Source organism: Toxoplasma gondii, chromosome IV (genome assembly GCF_000006565.2).
Source record: "Toxoplasma gondii ME49 chromosome IV, whole genome shotgun sequence".
Classification (NCBI taxonomy): Eukaryota; Apicomplexa; class Conoidasida; order Eucoccidiorida; family Sarcocystidae; genus Toxoplasma; species Toxoplasma gondii.
Window position 1 is genome coordinate 973059 of NC_031471.1, and position 18140 is coordinate 991198.

Genomic DNA, 18140 nt, shown 5'->3' on the forward strand with positions numbered 1-18140 from the left:
ACCTGCTCCCCTGAAAGTCTTCCACCAACGAATCTTTTACTCAAGCGCAAGGGGCTGGAGGGTGCCCGTGAACTGCCCGATCATCATGCATGGTGTTGAAGAAATTCCGGACTAGGCGGATCCCGCTGACAAATTTGTGCCACCCCGTCAGGAATTCAACTCTTTTTCCACTTGCACCGCTATGGTAACACTCAAACGGGAGCACTTTGTCCAAGCGACCTTCGACCAGACAGGTTGCTCTTGCTCTCTAAGTTGTCATATCCTGCTAGCGTGCCCCAAAGCTTGTTGCCGATATTATCAGATTGCATCACTTTATTAAACTACATATTGTACGAATCACCGACCATCACAAAGTGAACAATGCATAGATCGAGGAATTCTAGCTTCTCGCCCCTCCGGGATGCCAGCCAGTGAGTATTACCTTGTTATAGGTATGAATTATATCATTAAAGATTCCCATGTGCTGTCAACTCGGCTATATGGTTTATGCACGGAACTGAGACAATGCCTTTGTTTTGACGGGTGCCTAGGTACCGTGAATGCAAAGGCAGCCGCTGCATGTGTAACGGCGCTCCAGGAATTTGCGCATCAAGACATCTAGGCATGAAAACTGGGGGCCACGCCTTGGGGTGACAGCTCCGTGTCTGTTTTGGGCAATCATGATCAAGATGCTCGCGGAGTGGCGACAGACCACCGGAGAAACAGTGTTCTCTATCCAGGTTAAAGCAATCACTTGGACATGTGCTTTTGCCCAGTCTTTCTCTGCACTGCAGCCAAACTTGTCAAATCGTCTTATATCAGATGGTTTCTGACTTGCTGCCGCATACTAAAACATTCAAAGTATTAGACACGCATCCCACTCATGAGACATTACGGAAGACCGGGAGGGAGAAGGATCTGCTATCCTCTGTTTCTGCCAGCCTATGCAGTATCGCTGCCTCGTTCATCTTCCATTGAAACATCGAGTGACTACTGGAGAGCCCAGCGTCTCAAATAGACGTCACAGGAAAAACGTCGATTTTTCCTGCATCGTCCGAGGCTCCGTGAAAACGATGTAGACACTGGAACGTGCGTCCTTGGAGTCATCGTGGATTGTGAGAGACGTTCAACACGGAACATGTCAACTTTGACCGTGGCCGGCGAAAGTCGCATACACGGAACATAGCCGGGGCTTGGCTGTCATCAGATGTTTTTCGCCCCACTCCTGGAAGTCTGCTGAACACCTTTACGTGGCAATTGAGGAAATGGCGTACTGTGTGTGCTTCTATGTGTATGATTCATTCAGTCGCTGTTTAAACCTTGCTGTCGGAAAATACTTCCAGCAAGGAGGAACGAGTTTCAGCCGGGGCTGGCGCACCGCCACTGTGGATTCACTCCCACCAGCTGAAGGCCGAGAAATGAGATACAGAGAGAACGTTTCCGTGAAGGAAATGGACACTTTCTAAAGCAAACGACAGTCTACAGCCATGTAATGAAATGCAACCGCCGTATCTGTGACGGTCGCAAAGCTCTAATGCAGGTTTATGTGTGCCGACGACGCGCAGGGTGCAAAGGTAGTCCTCAGATCACCTTTTGGCCATGAACCTTTCAATATCCGAAAATTAAACCGCACAGGGATATCCTTTACCGATTCTTGTGCATGTCAAGCTTCTGTGAGATTTATTCGTTCGTTGTGAATAGTTTTTGTGCAGTTGTGCTACTGCACGTTGCTTTCATACACACTTCAGTCTAGAGGAATCTTCCGAGGTCGGCCAAACACCATCCTCCCCTGCCACGGCGACTGGCCTGCGCCTTTCCACTTGACATGCAAGTGTACGCCTGATTTACGGAGGAAGATGCGCCAGGAAAGGCACGTGCCTTGGGAATTCGAACGCAAGGGAGGGCAGTTGATGGTGCTGTTACTCCAGGTCGTCCCATGCATGTTCAAAATCTTGAAGTGCCGTAAGACTCTCCTGTATTGGGGCGGTCGTCGTGTGGCGAGGATTGAGCGCTTAGCAGCGGTTGGTTCTCCGATGCTTTGAGCAACCTCATCGTTGTCACAAATGAAGTAACACCGGCGGAGTCTCTGTGCAGCACTTGAGCCGCTGTATGCGCAGTCCACGGTCAGTACGTGGTACTGGAGCTACGTACTTGGTTGTTGACTAGAGTACACCTGTCTAGCACGGTCAGCAGGGTTTTGCGTTGATCATTCCCCCACCAAATTTATTGGTACCTCCTAATGTAGAAGCTTTTTGTCTGTTACGAGCGAAACTGTGTACACATCAATTGCAAAATATACCCACTGGGTTGGTGTAGTCGTTGCCCCTTGAAGCCAGTCGGTGCTTAAACTTGAGAAAATAAAACTCGAGTTCCCTGTGGAGCCCCTGATGGGGTACACGTGAAGCTCCAGAAGATCCAAATGACGTATCGTCTGGACTCATGAAAACCATATTCGTCCTATTTTTACCTTTGAGGATCGCCTCGAAATTGGCGTCAGAGCAAATGTTCAACTGCACTATGTTTTTTCAAAAGCAGGCACGTGAAGCGGAAGTGTCCCATGTGACATAGGAGTTCACCATACGTCATTCTGATGAGTTGCCCGCAATTCGATGAATAACCATCGGCCTGACAGGCTAAATTCCTCCAATGTTGGAGGGGAACATCAGTGACCGATTTCTGCGCTGGCCTGATTGCGCGTCACATCAAAACGAGCCGCCAAGGCAAGCTCGCTTACCATGCACTAGTTTGCACCCCTTACTCCTTCACTCAAAGCACCTCGACGCATACCGACGGAATCACAACGGCAGATGGGAAGAACAGCTTCGCGGATATCAATTCCCTTCCAGACTCAAGCATGCACTCGGGAGTAGGGTGCACGCCGGTTGCCGCCTGGACGCTTGTGCTTAATCTGCATCTGAACAACTAAAGAGGGAAGCGACTCCTTCGAGTAATCTGCAATGGGTCTGTTTTAGTTTTTTAATCCAGGCGGGTCACCTGACTGCGAAGATAAACCTACATGACGTTCTGTTTGTTCAAGGTTCATACTCTCTTCGTTCGCGGATGAAGACATTGTCATCCTCAGCAGCACGCCTATCTGTATTAACCACAGCGGCGCGGATGTTGTCTTTGTCTCCCCTGTATGAATAATCAGATGTGGTCTGCTGGTATCAACGTTCTTTTTTAACTAGAGCAACCCCCCATCATTTCTGCTTGTTTCTCGTCGGCGAGTCCGAAGATTTAAGTTGGGTCGGTGGGTTTCTTTTCTCCCCTCTGTCTCTGCTCTCTCTATCATGCCGTATTTCTTTGCCTCCCTATCCCGTCCATTGCTGCACCACAGTTATGACGTGCACACAGTTTTTATCTCTTTCTCTCTACACCTTGTGGTAATTCCAGCAGTTGAGGGTGGGCGCGCTACAGAGAAAAACACGCGCCAGAGCCTTACATTGTGTGCTCCACTGAGTTCAGAGCGGTTCCCACCTGGCAAGAGTCACCGTATATTTCCGCCGCACATGCTTGGCAAAAGACACCTTTGTGTTGAGACAATATTATTCACATCCGTAATGGCCGCTTATAGCACCTTGACGAAACTTCTTACTCAAATATTTTGACGTAGCTTTTCACCGGTGTGCCAGCTGCTGATGTCCACAGACAAGGGCACTCGTATCTCGCGTTTTGGGAGCGCGAAAAATCGGGCTGCGAGAAACAGCAAGTTCAAGAAGCAGGACCGTCATTTCTCCCTGGGAGATTTTTTTCACAACTTCTTACTAACACATCCGTTATTGGTTCTTCCAAACGCTTGCCTTTTTTCGAGGCAGGAAAGGCATACTAGTCGATGCCGCACACTGCGAAAGACCCCTTTTACCAGGTTTGCCATGGTGGCACGCGTTTCGCACACTGGTGAAGAGTCCCTCTCTACGTTTACTTTCTTCATAAGTTTCCCTTTGTCTTCTGTGTTCCATCTTCAGACCTTGCACAATGGTTTCCAGTGCGTCCCGTCTTCTGTCCGAGCCGCACCTTTAAGGTGCCTTGTGACGAGGCTCTTGTCTTGCCTCGTGCCCGCCCGTTTCCGGTCCTCAGTTTCTTCACTCTTCGTCTCGTTCCTGCTTTTTCCTCGTTGGTTGTGCGTCTCTACAGCAGAGTCACCACTGGCTCTGTGCTCTGCGATTTCTCTGTAGACGCCCCGGCACTTTTGTTTGTTGTTCTTTCTGCTGCTGCTCTGCGCGACGTCTCTTACTGGTCTCGAGCTGTACAGGAACTAAGGCACGCTCAGAGAAACGGGAATCTTCCACTCCTTCGAGACTGTCAGAGTTTTAAAATTTCTCACCAGTCATGCCAGAGAGACACTCAACAACAGTGACTATACTTGAGAAAAACGACCAAAGCGAACCGTTCAGTCACCTTTTTCTACTGCGATAAACACAGCCATAAAAATCCCGCTCACAAACACGAGGTGTCAGATCTTGATTTTAACTAGAGAGTAACACACCCTCGAAACTTGCCCCCCCCCCCCAAAGGTTGTCACCGAAAAAATTCACTTCTGAAATAAGAACCGAACAAGCATGTCGTCGATCCGTCGTTGCCACGAAGTCAACAGCGACCGAGAGAAATGTTCACCTTTTCCGTCTCTGTCAGCTGTCAAAATATGGCGTAGAGGCACAAATTCCCGTCCTCACAGACGTTTTCACAGATTTTACAGTTACATTCTTGTAAAGGCGCTGCCAACGCACGAAGTAGTGAAGGTCAGTATGCGGGCTCACGCATCCACGTTCCCTAAATAGAGAGAGTTGACTCCTTCCTTCCGACACACTAACCGGCAGCCAAGCGTCACTTCATCTCCGGACCGAGAGGAACTGTTCGTCGTCGCTCCCGCCGCTCCAAATCTCTTCGCCTCCCTGCCTCCGTGTGTTTGTTTGTAAGCCACAGTCACTGACACGGCTCGTGGTCACTTCTGCGTTCTCCCCTGTGTCGTCAACCAGATGACGCAAAAGCCGTGTATCGAAGATCATTCCATGTCTTCTCTCTGTCACAAAGGCTGGCTCTAGTGTCAGCTTTTGCCGCAACACACACGTTCCGTCCTCTTCGCTTCCTCTGCGCCAAGACGTCGCCTTTCGCGGTTTCTACGAAGCCGCGTCCCTTTCGTCTCTTCTTGCCTGAAGAGAAGGAGGAGAACGCTATTGTCATTCTCTGTCATCTTTTCAGCAGAACGCCTCCTGTCTTGGTCCCTGTGCCATCATGACAGCCGCGAGGGGAACAGAGATGCCGCGGTCGTCCTTGTCTCCTCTGTCGCCTCCTGGAGATGTCCAGAGGGAGGGTCGAATTTTGAAAGAGGAAGGAACACATGGTAGACAGGTTCAGGGAACACAGTCTTTCTCCAGTCCATCCTCGTCTGGTTCGTCTCCTTCTTGCTCGCTTTCCTCGCTGTCTGCGACTCCAGGCTCTGTGCGTAGAGAAGATGAAGGAGAGACTCCTGCCCCGGTCTCGCCTTTCTGCCCTGCTTCAGGGATGCGACGAAGGGAAGACGATGAGAGGAGAAAAGAGACAATGAAAGGAGAGACGGGGCACAAAGGAAGGACGGATTGTTCCTCGTTCTCAACAGAAACCGGCGAACAGCGGAGGCAAACCGCTGCTCCTGTTTCTTCTTTCTCTTTTCCTTCGTCTCCTTTTTCTCCCCCTGAAAACAGAAGACGAGAAGAGAGAGGAGAAACGGACCGCTGTTTTGCCTCCTCCAAAGCGCATCTCACTCCTCCTTGCGTCGCAGCTGAGTCCGACCCTTTCTCTCCACCGGGCGCTGCTCTGGGGGACTTCTCTGTTCCCGTGAAGCCAAAGAAGAGCCTGTCGTCGTCCGACCATTCTTCCTCAGAGGTGCCGTCCTCCTGTCCGAGTCTCAGAGCTTCGCCTCAGTGTTCTCCTGACTCCTCTTGTCCTTCTTCTGTCTCCTCGCCATATTACCTCAAAGCGCCGGTTCATGTCCGGTCTAACGTACGTGTCTCTCCTCCACACGGCCCGTCACCCATGCCCTCCTCTTCGTCCTCACTATCTCCCGAGTTCTCTGTCAATACGTCTGTCGTCATTGTGCCACGAGGAGACCGCCCTCTTCCTTCTTCATCAACGCCTCCTCTTCCATTCCAACCATGTCAGCACGCAAAGACAGAGTGTGGAAACGCTTCATTCGCTCCTCATACCCACATCCTCTCTTTCCCTACTTCCTCTTCTTTCCCTACTTCCTCTTCTTTCCCTACTTCCTCTTCTTTCCCTACTTCCTCTTCTTTGCCTCTTTCCTCTTCTTTGCCTCCTTCCTCTTCTTTGCCTCCTTCCTCTTCTTCATCGTCTTCCTCTTCTTTATCGTCTTCCTCTTCGTTATCTTCTTCCACGAGTATCTCTTCCCCGTCCTGTGCTTCCCTGTCTGTACAGCGGACCCCACTGGGTAGTGGCGCCTCTGTCTCGACGTGTCTTTTGCCTCCCTTCTCGATTTCAGCCGCCTCCTCTCTCAGCTGTTCGGCTCTGCAGAGGGGAGAACGAGGACGCTGCCACCGTCGAAGGAAGTCGGGCGTCACGAAGTCCTTCGCCTCTCTCTTGACGGGTGAGGAGACGCCGGAAAAACGGATAGACAGGCTGCACGAGCAGGCGTGCCTGCCGCGCGGCTCGGAGTCAAAGTGTGGCGAAGAAAAACAGGCGTCTCAAGAGACGGCGACGAAAGACAGAGGCGCAGCACTGGGTGCCATCTTTCCAAAAGAGAATGGAAAGCCGAGAGAGGGCAAGGGGAAAAGCGGCCAGGTCGAGGAACCGGAAGTCTTCTACTTGGAAGCTGAACTCGTCCACGATACAAACAAAGGACTCGGCGAGAGTGCAGCGAAACAAGAGTGCATCCTCGACGTCTCGCCGCCGCGGTCGGGAGGTTTTTTGGGAGTGCAGACAGGGGGGGCACCGAGTGAGGACCGGCAGGAAGAAAACGGAGAGAAAGGAGGCAAGAAACGCTCGAAAACACAGGAGAAAGACACGCGTGCATCGGAACTCTACGGCTTCATCCATGTGATTTACATTCACAAGCTGAAGAGGAGGAAACGAGACAAGACGCACGAGCGCGGTGCGGCCAAGGAGAAGGCAAGCATTAGACTCGGCAGTGAAAGAGAAGATGATGACGCGTTGCATTCAGCTCCACCTGTCCTCAACGACCAAACGGTCGAGTGTAGCGCCACTGGTGAATGCGCTCAGAGGCAAATCCTTCAAATAGGTGCCACTACCACGGGACCAGGTAAGAGTAAACGACGAAAGCCTCCCCCTTCAGCCTTCGCAAATAAATATACTTATACATATATATACATATATATATGTAGATGTGCGAGGGAATGAGGATTATAATGCACTTGCTTGAAGGTGTATGTGTATGGCTAGGCAGTCGATGTGCTCGAGTTTGTGTGTGCCTGGTTCGACGGAGATTTTTTTGTGGAGTCTCCGCGACACAAGAGACGATAACAGCCTGAAGTCACGCAGAAAAAAGTGCCAGTTGTGGAAACAAACTCTCACACACATAGGCAATGGCACCAAGAGGAGAAATGCAGCACTCGGGCTTCCGTTTCTCGCTTGACAAAACAGAAAGCATGAGGCGAAGCAGCATCCCCTTTGAACGCTAAAGAGGCCCCCAGGAGCGAAGCGGGAAGTCACTGCGAACGGCGTCGCAGCTTCAGAAGGGCACTGAGTCACTTCGACGGCCGACCGGGCTCAATTCACACAGCACAAAGACACCGACCAGCCAAACCCAGCGAGGAACTGGTCTCTGTAGACACACATTTCCATAGACATGAATCCACATATGCATATATAAATGTTTATTTATATTTATATCTATCTATATACATATATACATATATATACATATTTATGTATTTATATGTATATCTTTGAATATATGGATGGGAAAAACACGGATTCACACATGTGTGTGAGAGTGTCTCTGTACGAGTTTCCGATTTGGACACGATGCATGCTCGGCTATGTTCTGTGGCAAATCTGAAGGTTGTGGAAGGCACTTGGTAGCCTCTGCTTTCTCAGGGTCCGCGGCGGCGTTCATCAACTGCCCTCTGCCGCCCAGAGCGGAGAGTCTCTTTTGCGTCGCTTCCTCGCGTTCTTCGCCTCACGTTCCATTTGACGGGGAATCGACAGCAGTGCGCTTCGCCCGTTTCCTCGTCGTACCAGGCCGGTTCTGCAAAGATGCCGTTTCGACTGGCAGGGTGCAAGAGGCGCAGCGAAAGAGCCTCACCGTCCTCCCCTCTGATGTCTCCCTTTCTTTCCAGATTCTTGACGTAAGGACCGTAGACGCGAGAAAACATGTATTTTCCACCCTTTTCTCGCATGCACACATGGAATCCTTCTACTGGTGTATACATGTCTTATATCTATATCTATATATATATATATATATATTTATATGTATATATTCATTTGTCAGTGAGGTGCAAAGTGACCTGGATACATGGACATGTGCGAAAGTTTGGACGTAAATGTGGCGCGTAGAATGCAGGTCGTTCCCGGTCATTTCCATGGATGCCTTTCTGCACCTGCAGGAGCGCATTCACTTCCGACTGCGTGTAGATGTTCATAAAACGTGTGCCGACGCATGTAGGAGCGAGCATGTAGACCTGCGGATACCATGGCAATTTCTGTCCTGTGTTTAGCTTATCGTCGCTCTCGCATTTTGCTGCTTCTCCACTTCTTCCTCCGTGGTTTTTCCCCCCCCCCTGCCTTTTCAGGAGGCGACGCACATGCCTCTGCTTCGTGGCTGCCTTTCCCTCTCGGGCACTGACGCCTCAGAGAAGTTTCGGAAGCATCGAGGTAAGGGAGATCTGCTACCAACTCGACTTTTTGGCATTTGCATCTTTTCATCCTCGCCTTGTTTTCCGTGTCTGCTCTGTGTCTGTCTCTCGCTTTTGCGGTTTTTCGTTCTCTTCCGAACGTTTTTCTCGGGTTCTCCGTCCCCTTTGTCCTTCTCGAAAACGTCTTCTCGCAACTTTCCGGGGCTTGCTTTTCAGTTCTTTTGTCGCCGACCCTCTCTGCCGGGTGTCTAGACACTGTGCACGAAGACGCGGAGGCCACTGTCCTGGTTGCGAGCCAAAAACGGTGGATCAGAATGCCTTCGTCTGGAAGCTTTCAACTGAAGCAGCAGCCTCTCCACTTTGCGGTCTGCCACGGAGACCTGCAAGTGCGCTTTCTCGTTCAGGTATGGAAAGACTCGCTCGGCAGAAAAAAGCAGTCCGCATAAACGATGGACGAAACCTGCCGTCCACTTCTGTTCTCGGAAAAAGTACCACACGAAGAACAAACATGTCGGAAAGGACTCGAGAAATGGCACGAGCGTTTGCACTTCGAGAACGTTTCAGAGAAAACCTCGAGGCGTGAGAAACGCATCCTTCGCAGAAAGAGGAAGAAGGAAACAGACCAGCGGAGCTGCAGTTCTCTGCTCTGTTCTTCCGAGCAATCCCAGTCGGCTCACAAACAACGAACCGCAGTGAAGACAACAACCCATCTGCATAGACGAGTCGCTCCAGCTATGTGCACAGCCAACACACGAATGGACAGAGAGGAAGATAGACAGATAAATATAGGTGAAGACGAGTAGACAACTAATCGGAGGGAACGATAACGCTAAAAGCTTGTTCACAGTGTCTATGCTTGAAGATATGGAAAAACGGGGGCAAGCAAATATATTGGGGACCGCCTTCGTGTCTCATACTTTGCTACGGATGTCTCTTCCGCGTTCGCATGGAGTAGAAAAAAGTCCTGTTTCCTCCTTGCCTGCCTTCGTTCTGCTTTTTGACTGTCAGGCATTGCCTTTTCTCGCCTCTGCACTTCCTGAAGGCAGAGAGGAAACTGTCGCCAGAGGCAAGCAGTCGAATGCACCTGTCTCGGTGTCGAAATGTGATTATGCCGCGTCTTCGCCTGCTGCTCCTGCCTCCCATATTCGTTCGAACACTCGTACCAGGTCATCCTCGTCTCGCTGCCGCTCTTTTGCTCCTTCGTCTCCCGAGCCTCGTGCAGACTTCGAGTGCTCAAAGGAACGCAGAGCCTTACGAGAAGGCCTGCAGCGCATGCAGAGCAATTCAAACCGCGCAGAGCAGCCCGGAGTTGCTGCCTCTGCTGGACAAATTGCCGAGTCATGTCAAGCGATAAGTCACCGTATCTTTGCAGCGTCTTCATCTTCTTCGCCTTGTGGCACCTCGTCCTCTTCGGGATCTCCCCTCCGAGTGTCTCCTGCCGTTGCTCGCGCACAGACGGAACAAGGAGAAACGCGCCGCTGCGTGCATGAAAACGAAAAAAAGCTCAAGCCAGCCAGCGTCGAGGCGGGCAACAGAGAACAACAACAAGGAGAGAGGGAAGGAAAGAAAAGGGAGAAAGAAGAGGAGAGAGAAGAGGGCGCGCAGCACGTCGAAAGAGAGAAGAGAGAGAAGGAGATAGACAACGCGGAAGGAGAGGAGAGAGAGAGAAAAAGTAGAGGAGAACTGGGGACTGAGAGAAACGAATGCGATGAAGACAGGAAAGCGCAGCGCTCGCTGGAAACAAACAGAACGCATCCACGTCTTCGAGAGCGAGTCGCAAATCGGCAGTCTCAGCTGGTGTGCCTGAAGGCGCAGCTGCAGCTTCTGAAACCGTACGCCTCCGCTGGTGGGTCTGTTCTCTCCCGCCAGAGGCGCGACGACGTTCCATCGAAAGACCTCGAGATAGATCAAGACGCGGAAACACCCCTGGCGAAAGCCACGCAGAGTACGGAGAACGCGGCGAGTCTCGAAAGCGAAGAAGAGAGGAAAAAGTATGGATGCTCGCCGGATCCCTTGTCGCCAAGCTGCGCGTCTTCTTCCCCACCCAAACCGCACGCAGGAAGCGTGAGCCAGGAGGTGGAGAACTCACAGAAAACCGCGCAGGGCGCAGGGAGAAACGGCGCAGTCGACGGAGACAGAAACAGCCAGCAGAGAACCACTGTTTTCACTCCTTTTCCGCGATCCCCTTCCTTCGTTGTCTCCGAGGGGAACGAGGAGGGAGAGGCGACCGTTGCCTCATTCGAAAGAAACGACAAGTCAGGCGTATCTCGAACACAGAGCGGCGAAACGCAACTCATGCTTCACGGAGTGTGCACCGACGCGAAGGCCCTCGACATCTCTACGCCTCTCTCTTCAGCTTGCGCCGAAGACCCGCCCCAAACGCAGGAGTGCTGTGAGTCGGAAACCTCCGTAAAAAAACTTCCACGAGACACCGCAGCATCTCCAAGTCAAGGCGTCAGCAGCCATCCCTCCGACGCCTGGCAACCGTTCCCGGCGACGAAGAGGGAAGCATCCTGGATGAGAACTCGTCCTTCTGTTTCTTCTCTCTCCACGCTGCCGTCCTTCTCTCACTGCATGCACAGTTCGACAGCTGCTCGCGCCGCGACAGTCCAGACCCGTGGTGCGAAGAAGGAGGACTCCAGTGAAGCTTTCTTCTCCGCCCCAGCCTTGCCTGTTTGCAAAGACGAACGAGGTCGCTTTTCGCCATCTGGACAGAGAGAACAGCTTCTTCTGACTCCTCACTCCGCCGCACCTTCCCAGTCGTCCTCGCCGCCTCTCGCCGATGAGGCCCAGCGGGGCGGAGCGCCGATGATGTTTCTGGGAGGACCGGCGGCAGGAGGAGACAGTGGGGAAGGAGACAGAGGCGGAAAACAGGGCAGATCCGCGTGCGGGCATTCGGCGGTTGGGAGTGGCAAGACCGGCGGCATCGAAAGGTCGAGCGAGGCCGCGAGAGGAGCGCGGAGGCCCGGAGAGAGGCAAAGCCGAGGAGGGGATGGAGACAGTTTCCGGCTTGACGGGGGAGGAAGAAAGAGAAGGAAATGTAGACAGGACCTTGTTGCGTTCGACAGAAACCGGGTCTGGCAACACCCACAGAGCGAAGACCGCGCAAGGTGGGAAGGCGTTCCTAAGACACAAGACAGAAGCGTTGAAACCGCACAACTCAGAGGGTGTCCAGCGCGAAGGAGACAAGAGGCGAACGAAAACGAAGACTCCAGGCAAACAAGCGAGGGGCGCTCACCCTCACACCGAGACACCAGGACAGTGGAGGAGTTCAGATGTTGTTCGCGTTCTGTCGAGAAAAGAGGGAAAACGGAAGGTGGGTCTCGTTCATCGGACAGCTCTGCATCTTTGTCACTCTTCTTTTGCGCGACGTCTCAGGAAGGCCTCCGGAGCCTGAGAGAGAGTTCGCGTCTCTCGCCTCGGAAGGCAGGGGAGCCGACGTCGTGCGCGGCTTGGACGAGCGCAGCTGGAGTGGAGAAAGGACGCGAGGAACGCCAACGTTTCTCCGGGCGTGGACAGGCGTCAACTGCAGAGGCCGAGGACGAAGATCCTGAAGAAGCCCTGTGCGCGGCAGAGTTCGGAGACAGAGCTGAGAAGGTAGATGGCGGGCATGAAGGAGACAACGAGGAAGGAGAACCCAAAGGCAGCCAGGGAAGGCGGAGAACACGGGGAAAAGCCAGTGAGAGAGACCACGCTGGAGAGGAACGGGAAACGATGTGGAGACAAGGAAAAGGGCAACTGGCGTCACGAGCAGAAGAGCCGCAGGCAGCAGGCGGCGCGGGCGACAAGCGGACATCCGGTCCGACACCAGATGGCCAGAAAGAACAGAAAGAGAGAAAACATTTGGGAGTGACGGACGCAGACGAGACACAGGCGACCGAGAGGCGGGAGGAAAACGAAGAAACTGAAGAGACCCCATGGGCAACTGGCTTCAAAGCGAGGGCCGAAGACGCAAACAAACGAGACACAGAGGGATCTGCGAACGACAAGTGGACCGACTGCGTTGTGCCAACGAAATTCGATAAATGTCGCTCGAGTCGGTCTTTCCTTCAAGCTCAGAGAAACGTAAAGGTTCGCGTTACTCGACTCCTCTTGTCTGTTGTCGTGTGCGTTGCTTCCCGCCAAACTCCTTTGTCTCGTCTTTCGTCGTGCCACTGATGCCGATGTTTTGCCGCGTAGACTTTGTTGCCCTTTGAGTCCTGTAGACCTTCTATCTCTTCGCTGCCCTCTGCCGCTCTCTCCCCTTTCCTCTTATCCTTCGTCAGGTTTCGGCCCTATAGCCACGCTTTGCCCTTTTCTCACGCTTCCGACGCACATTTTCTTCGCCTCGCTTCTTTGTTTTCGCGCCTTTTCCCCGGCATGTCTCGCCTTCGCGTATTGACGTGTCTGCTTCATCTTCGTCTCGCCTCAATTCTCCGTTTAGCCTCGTCTCCTCCCTCTGTTCTCGTACGGTTCGGCCCTTCTGTGTCTGGTCTGAGTCTCCATCTGCGCGTTCTCTCTGCGTTTTCGTGCTGTCTGCAGAGCCTCGCTTCTCTCAAGCGTCTTCCTCTCCTTCGCCACCTCCTGTTCTGTCTCCATGGCGGGGACTTGGATTCACTCTTGCACGAAGAACTTCGCTGTCTCCTTGGCGCCTCCTCTTCTCTCCCTTCTTCGGGTGCCTCGCCCACGCCCTGTCTGCCTGTCGCTGCTTTCTCTGCATCTTCGTCTCCCTCCTCGTGTGTCGTTTCTTCTGAAGCAAATCGAGCGAGTGAAGCGCCGCTGCTCTCTTCTTCCTGCCCTGAGATGGAGACGCGACCCTCTCGCACTCTCGCTCCCGACTGCGGCGGAGGCGAAGAAGGCGAGCAAAACTTGAACGGGGCTTTTCCATCTTCGCTGCGCAAACGCGAAGCGAAAGCACGAGAAGAAGATGCCCTCCTCAAGTGCCTGCAGGCGGCGCTGCAGTGGGCAGAGCGACTCTGTCAGGCGAGGTCAGGAGACGCCCGACGAGAAAAGCACCGAGTTGTTGAACAGGGAGAGAATCGTGGACAAGAGATCACGTCTTCCTCTACCTGCTCGCGTCCTCTTTACGCGCCTGTCGAGGATCCACCCGTCACACTGGCTTCTTCCGGTTCATCTCCGTCTCTTTCTTCTTCAAGCGCTCGGTCTTCTTCCTTTCCGGGAGAGGCTTCTGGCCGTGCTTCTTTTGCTTCCTCCTCTTTTGATTCGTGTCAGAGAGGTCCCTGTCTCGCGGACACTGGTTCACCGGCGACGAACTCCATGAAGGCCTCTTGTGTTTCCTCTCCTTCGCAACTGTCGTCCACGGTTCTCAGTGTTTCACCTTCATTCCCAATTCGGATTCCTGTTAACGGGGCAGAGGGAGAGAAAGAAGAAGCGAGCAAGGTCGGTGCTCTCGCACTGTGTAGGGAGCAACGCATGATGCATCGTGTAGCCCGCTTGAAGCAGAAACTGAGCAAACTTGCTTTGGCCTTGAGTCAAGAAACACAGAGTTCCAGTGTCGTTAACTCCCCGCTGACTTCGTCTGTCCAGACAGCGCGCAGGCCTCAGCAGCGTTCTTCTCCCGTCCACCTCTTTCCTCTCGACGCGGCATTTCCTGCCGCTGCCCCTGTTTTCTTTTCCTCTTCTGCCTGGTCACTGGAGCGACCACAGCCAGCCTCCACAGCGTCAGCATCTTCCCTTCCTCGGCTAGTCTCTCCTCTTCGCTTTCCTATGGCGTCTGGTGCACCTTCGTCTTCTCCCCCGCGGTTGTCTTCTTCCGTTCAAGTCTTCCCTTCTGTCTTCCGAGCTTCCTCGCCTCTCCTGCCTCAGACCGCCTTCCTCGCTTCTCCTTTCCCTTTGCTAGAACAGTCTGTCTCCCTTCCTGTCTCTCTCGAGGTCGGCCGACCCCAGGAGGAGGCGAGGGCGGCAGAAGGAGCTGCGACGAGATCCGAAGGGAGAGTACACGACGCCAGCAAAGGTGAAACGGTCTTGCAGACGGCAGCGCCTCCAGAGGTGATGGGGAAACTGAGGGAGAGACGCGGCGATGGAGGGAACGCTCAGGGCTGCAGTGAAAGTCACGGAGGAACCTGGAGGAGATCAGAAGACGCAGAAGACGAAAAACGCCTTTCCCCCGAGGCATGGAACGCACGTGCCTATCTCTTCAAAGACAGAAACACAGAGGAGTGGCACCACCGTGAGGGAAGGCGAATCGCTAAGCAAACCCCAGGAATAGAGACAAAAACGTCGTCGATGCCTGCGCCGTGTCTCGCGCTTCTGGAAAGGCCTCCCGAGCCTAAGCTGCCTCGTAGGGTGTCTCCAGGCGCTTGCGGCGCCTCCAGCGACATCGGTCGCTTCCAAGAAACTGACAGAGAAACGCGTTCTCTTCCCCTCTGCTCAAACGCCTCGGGAACTGAACACACGAAACTGAAGGGAGAAGGCGAAGAGGAGTCCGTGAAATCGTCTTCTGAGGGAGAAGAAGAAAAGTCGCACACTGAGGCTCCGCCACAGCTGAAGGCGGCTCGAGAGCAAGGAATCCAGGGAAGCGAAGGAGAAGAGGAGGTGACAGATGCTGGGCGAAAGAATGGCACAGAGAAAGACGAGAATGGAGACAAAAACACAGATGTCGAGGACGCGGATACAGACGAGAAAGAAAGCCGCTTCCGTAGGAGATTGGAAGACGCGACTCCAAACGTTTCGACTGATAAGCCCATCGGAAGAAAGGAAGGAGACGACTGGAGAAGACCCAAAGGGACAGCAGGTGACAGGGCGGTGTGGGCCTGGCCGCGTGTCTGGTTAAGGGATCTGACTCAAACGCAGGCGAGGCCGAGAGAAACAGATCGCTCTCCTTGTTCTGAATTGATGTTTCAAGAGCGTCGCGAACGCCTTGACAAACAAGAAAAGAAACTCCTCTCTCTCCAAGCAAAACTCGCACATTTTCAACACGGCGGCAGTGATGAAAGCTGGCTCGGCCTCGTTCTCCTTGACCAACTGAAACTTCTTAGGCAACAGCGCGGGGAAGCGGAACATCTTGCAAGTGACACAGGCGTCGCAGGTACACACAGCGAAGGCCAACGAACAGAAGGCCGAAAAGACGGGAGAGAGCAAGAAGGAGAACGAAGACAAGAACAAGGCGGAGAGCAAAGACGAGAACAGGGAGGAGAACAAAGATGAGAACAAGGTGGAGAACAGGCCGAGAGCACGAGAGAGAGGACGCGCATAGAGCAGACGGAAGGATGAGAGTGAGGAGGCCCAGTTGGCGATACTCGCGCTTGGAGAGAGATTGGAGCACAGGAGGAATGGAGAAACCTAGACGAGAAGTAGAGAAAGAAAGGAGGAAAAAGGAAGGCGCCAAGTTTTGAAGACGAGAGGAAATGCGGTGCGGCCGAGACCAAGCGCAAGCCGAGACGGAAGCAGAACTAGGATTACAAAAAGAGCCTTGTTTAGACATGCCGAGGAACAGGGACTTTTCCTGGATTTTCGAAAACCTCTTCTGGAAAGAGTCGAAGACACATGGAATCTCGCGCCTGCTGGGTCTCCTCCTCGTCGCTGCGGGTCTTCGCTGCTCGATGCGTCTCGTCTCCCTTCTTCATCTGTAAAGACTTCTTTTCTTCCCTGGGTGCCGGGTGCTTCCCTGAAAGCAGCGGGGGGGCTCCGCCAGACTTGGCTCTGGCCAATCTGGCTGTGCTAGAGTTGCCCACAAGTGGAGACGAAGGAGCGCAGGCGTTTTTTCCGTTTGGCTCCGCAGAGAACAGAGACTGGGAACGCGTTCGAGGGTCCGGCGGAGCAAAGAAGGGGAACGTGCATAATTCTCAGAACGAAGAACTTCAAGAAAGAGAAGTGCTGAGGTCGCACAACGATGCAGGCTTCTCAGCTCAGAGCGGGCTTCACCTCGACTCCGGTGGTCCAGCCGTCGTCTCGCCACTCCCTCTCTTGTGATCCCTGCAAATGCCCCTTTTCTCAAAGAGAAGTGAAGCAAACCCACGGAGCTTCCAATAAACAACTCAGGGCCACAAGCCTGTCTTCTCAGATATCCACAAATATATATATATATATATAAAGAGATCCGGTGGAGCGTTTTGTCTGTGTTTATGGGCGGGAGGCATTCTTTGCGCTTAAGATTTTTCTTGTCTCCGTGAAGCTGCGTTTCCAGTGGGGTTGTTGGCTTCTTGTCTCCAGCTCTCCTTTGCCTATTGTTTTTACTCTCTACATCTGCGCGTGTAGATATATAGGTACATGTTGACAGACTGACGCATCCGTACAAGTGCGGAGGTATGCGCAAGCGCGAAAATTGGGAGGGGGGAATCGACAGCATCTCTAGAAAGGCCGCCACTTAACTTCACGCTTCTGCAGTTTTGGCGTTTATTTGCTTGGCTGGATGTCAAGGCACGAGCTGCTTTGTTTTGCGAACTTGCACGGCTTACATCAGCAAACGCAGTATACAAAAATAGTCAAACCCCTGGATGTTTACATGCACGTATACATATATATATATATATATATATATACATATATATATATACTTATTTATATGTAAGTATATATATATATGTGTGTGTAATCCAAGTGCATAAATATGCATAGATGCCAGCACATTTATGTAGCAATACATATACACAGTTACAAACTTACGTGTGCATAGAGATTTGTTGTTTTCGCGCTTGTGAAGTTTTTCACCCTGGTCTATGTGTGCACACTGATTGTGGAGGGGAGCCCAAGAAATTCTCCTCGAGCTGCAGATTCACTTCCATGCTTCCATGCGCTTCTTGTCAGGAGCAGCTTGTCAAAAAGTCTCGTCAATAACTCTGCTTCCTCGCTGTGCTGAGGCGTCTGGTCGCCGGAGAGCGAAACCGGCAGTGAATAGTTAGAAGGAGGTGTACAGAAGAAAAACTGAGACAGAAAAGCGGACAGAAGAGGAGCGAAGACGCGAGAGGAAAAGAGAAGAAACGAGGAGGAAGAGCGAAGGGAGAGAAGGGATGGAGAGAAGCGCAAGAGAAGAAAGCGGAGGAAGAGCGAGACACAGTAGACAGCATGCAGAAAGAGAGGAGAAGTGCAGGTAGAACAGGAGACAGAGAGCACAGAGTGGAACGAGAGAACGTGTGGGGTAGAGCACGAAAGGCATGCAGCTAGACACCGAAAGAAGAGAACGTAGAAAGGCCAGAGACACCGAGACAAGCTAGGAAAAGAGACGAACTTTTTTTGAGCGTTTCACAAGAGAAAGCAAAGAGGACTTAGTGCCTTTTGTACAGGCTTGGCTCCGATGAGGTTTTGGACAGTTTCTTGCCGCCGTGAAAAACGAGGCGAAAAAGCCTTTCGCGCATGCACACAGTTCGGAGAACGAGAGAAGAAAGAACAGAGCGGAAACCCAGATGGTTTTTC

General features: G+C 52.6%; 1 protein-coding gene across 1 annotated transcript; it reads left to right on the forward strand.

Annotated features, from left to right (window-relative positions):
* Positions 1 to 5211: 5211 nt before the first annotated feature.
* On the forward strand, positions 5212 to 17576 carry TGME49_319380 (hypothetical protein; the record flags this gene model as incomplete). The annotated part of the gene is made up of 7 exons (XM_018782951.1): positions 5212 to 7231; positions 8029 to 8279; positions 8727 to 8808; positions 9006 to 9193; positions 9798 to 12854; positions 13311 to 15426; positions 15767 to 17576. 7 exons carry the CDS (start codon positions 5212 to 5214, stop codon positions 15982 to 15984), a joined length of 7932 nt encoding a protein of 2643 aa, XP_018638024.1. The 3' UTR covers positions 15985 to 17576.
* Positions 17577 to 18140: the final 564 nt, after the last annotated feature.